The 1,330-nt window shown below is 65.9% G+C and overlaps 1 protein-coding gene across 1 annotated transcript in view; it reads left to right on the top strand.

The window, feature by feature from the left end:
- LOC108640132 (poly(U)-binding-splicing factor PUF60-like) overlaps window positions 1–1,330 on the top strand; it is a 12,657-nt gene that overhangs the window by 9,166 nt on the left and 2,161 nt on the right. The window contains exon 2 of the mRNA XM_029960716.1: window positions 839–1,000. Within this exon, the coding sequence (XP_029816576.1) occupies window positions 839–1,000 (162 nt within the window). The remainder of the gene's footprint in view (window positions 1–838; window positions 1,001–1,330) is intronic.

The raw sequence follows: 1,330 nt of genomic DNA, 5'->3' as shown, positions 1-1,330 counted from the left end.
CTGGGTTGATCCAGTCCTGTCCTGGGACTGATCCAGTCCTGCCCCGGGACTGAGCTGGGTTGATCCAGTCCTACCCCGGGATTGATCCAGTTGTGCCCTGGGACTGATCCAGTCCTGCCCTGGGACTGAGCTGGATTGATCCAGGACTGTCCTGGGACTGATCCAGTCCTGCCCCAGGACTGAGCTGGATTGATCCAGGACTGAGCTGGGTTGATCCAGTCCTGCCCCGGGACTGATCCAGTTGTGCCCTGGGACTGAGCTGGATTGATCCAGGACTGAGCTGGGTCGATCCAGTCCTGGCCCAGTCCTGCCCTGGACTGATCCAGTCCTGCCCTGTGACTGACCCAGTCCTGCCCTGGGACTGAGCTGGATTGATCCAGTCCTGTCCCGGGACTGATCCAGTCCTGCCCCAGTCGTGCCCAGGACTGATCCAGTCCTGCCCCAGTGGTGCCCCAGTCATGCCCAGGACTGATCCAGTCCTGCCCCAGTCCTGCCCCAGTCCTGCCCAGGACTGATCTAGTCCTGCCCCAGTCCTGCCCCAGTGGTGCCCCAGTGGTGCCCAGTCCTGCCCCAGTCGTGCCCCAGTCATGCCCAGGACTGATCCAGTCGTGCCCAGTGGTGCCCCAGTGGTGCCCAGGGCTGATCAGCCGTGCCCCAGAGTGACCCGGGCGGATGCGCTCCAGCCCCTGGTCAGCGGGCAGGGAACTCCCCCCTTGTGGCCGCGGTGTGGCCGAGCTGCAGCGGCCGGAGCTGTGCCGGGGTGGTGCCGGGAGGGCAGGGGGGGGTCAGGGGGTCCCGGTGCCCCCGCCCTGACCGGGCAGCCCTTGTCTCGCTACAGATGGCGGCTCAGAGGCAGCGGGCACTGGCCATCATGTGCCGGGTCTACGTGGGCTCCATCTACTACGAGCTGGGCGAGGACACCATCCGCCAGGCCTTCGCCCCCTTCGGGCCCATCAAGAGCATCGACATGTCCTGGGACTCGGTCACCATGAAGCACAAGGTGGGACGGGGCGTTCTGGGGGTTCCCACGGGGTGGGACCAGAGGGGTTTTGGGGAGTTCTCACACACACACACCATGCTGGGGCTCGGGAGCTCTGCACAGAGCCTGGCAGGGGCTGGCTTCCCGTGTGGCAGCAGGGGCTGGTGCTGATGCCCCAGGGATGGGGCGTTCTGGGGGTTCCCACAAGGTGGGACCGGCTGGGTTTTGGGGTGTTCTTCCACACACACACCGTGCTGGGGCTCGGGAGCTCTCACAGAGCCTGGGCACTGTCCTGACAGGGGCTGGTGCTGATGCCCCAGGGATGGGGCGTTCTGGGGGTTCCCACAAGGT

The sequence above is a fragment of the Manacus vitellinus genome, unplaced genomic scaffold, assembly GCF_001715985.3.
Source record: "Manacus vitellinus isolate BGI_N305 unplaced genomic scaffold, ASM171598v3 scaffold_292_pilon, whole genome shotgun sequence".
NCBI lineage: Eukaryota > Metazoa > Chordata > Aves > Passeriformes > Pipridae > Manacus > Manacus vitellinus.
Note: the sequence above shows the minus strand (reverse complement) of the source record. Positions and strands in the feature narration are given on the sequence as shown.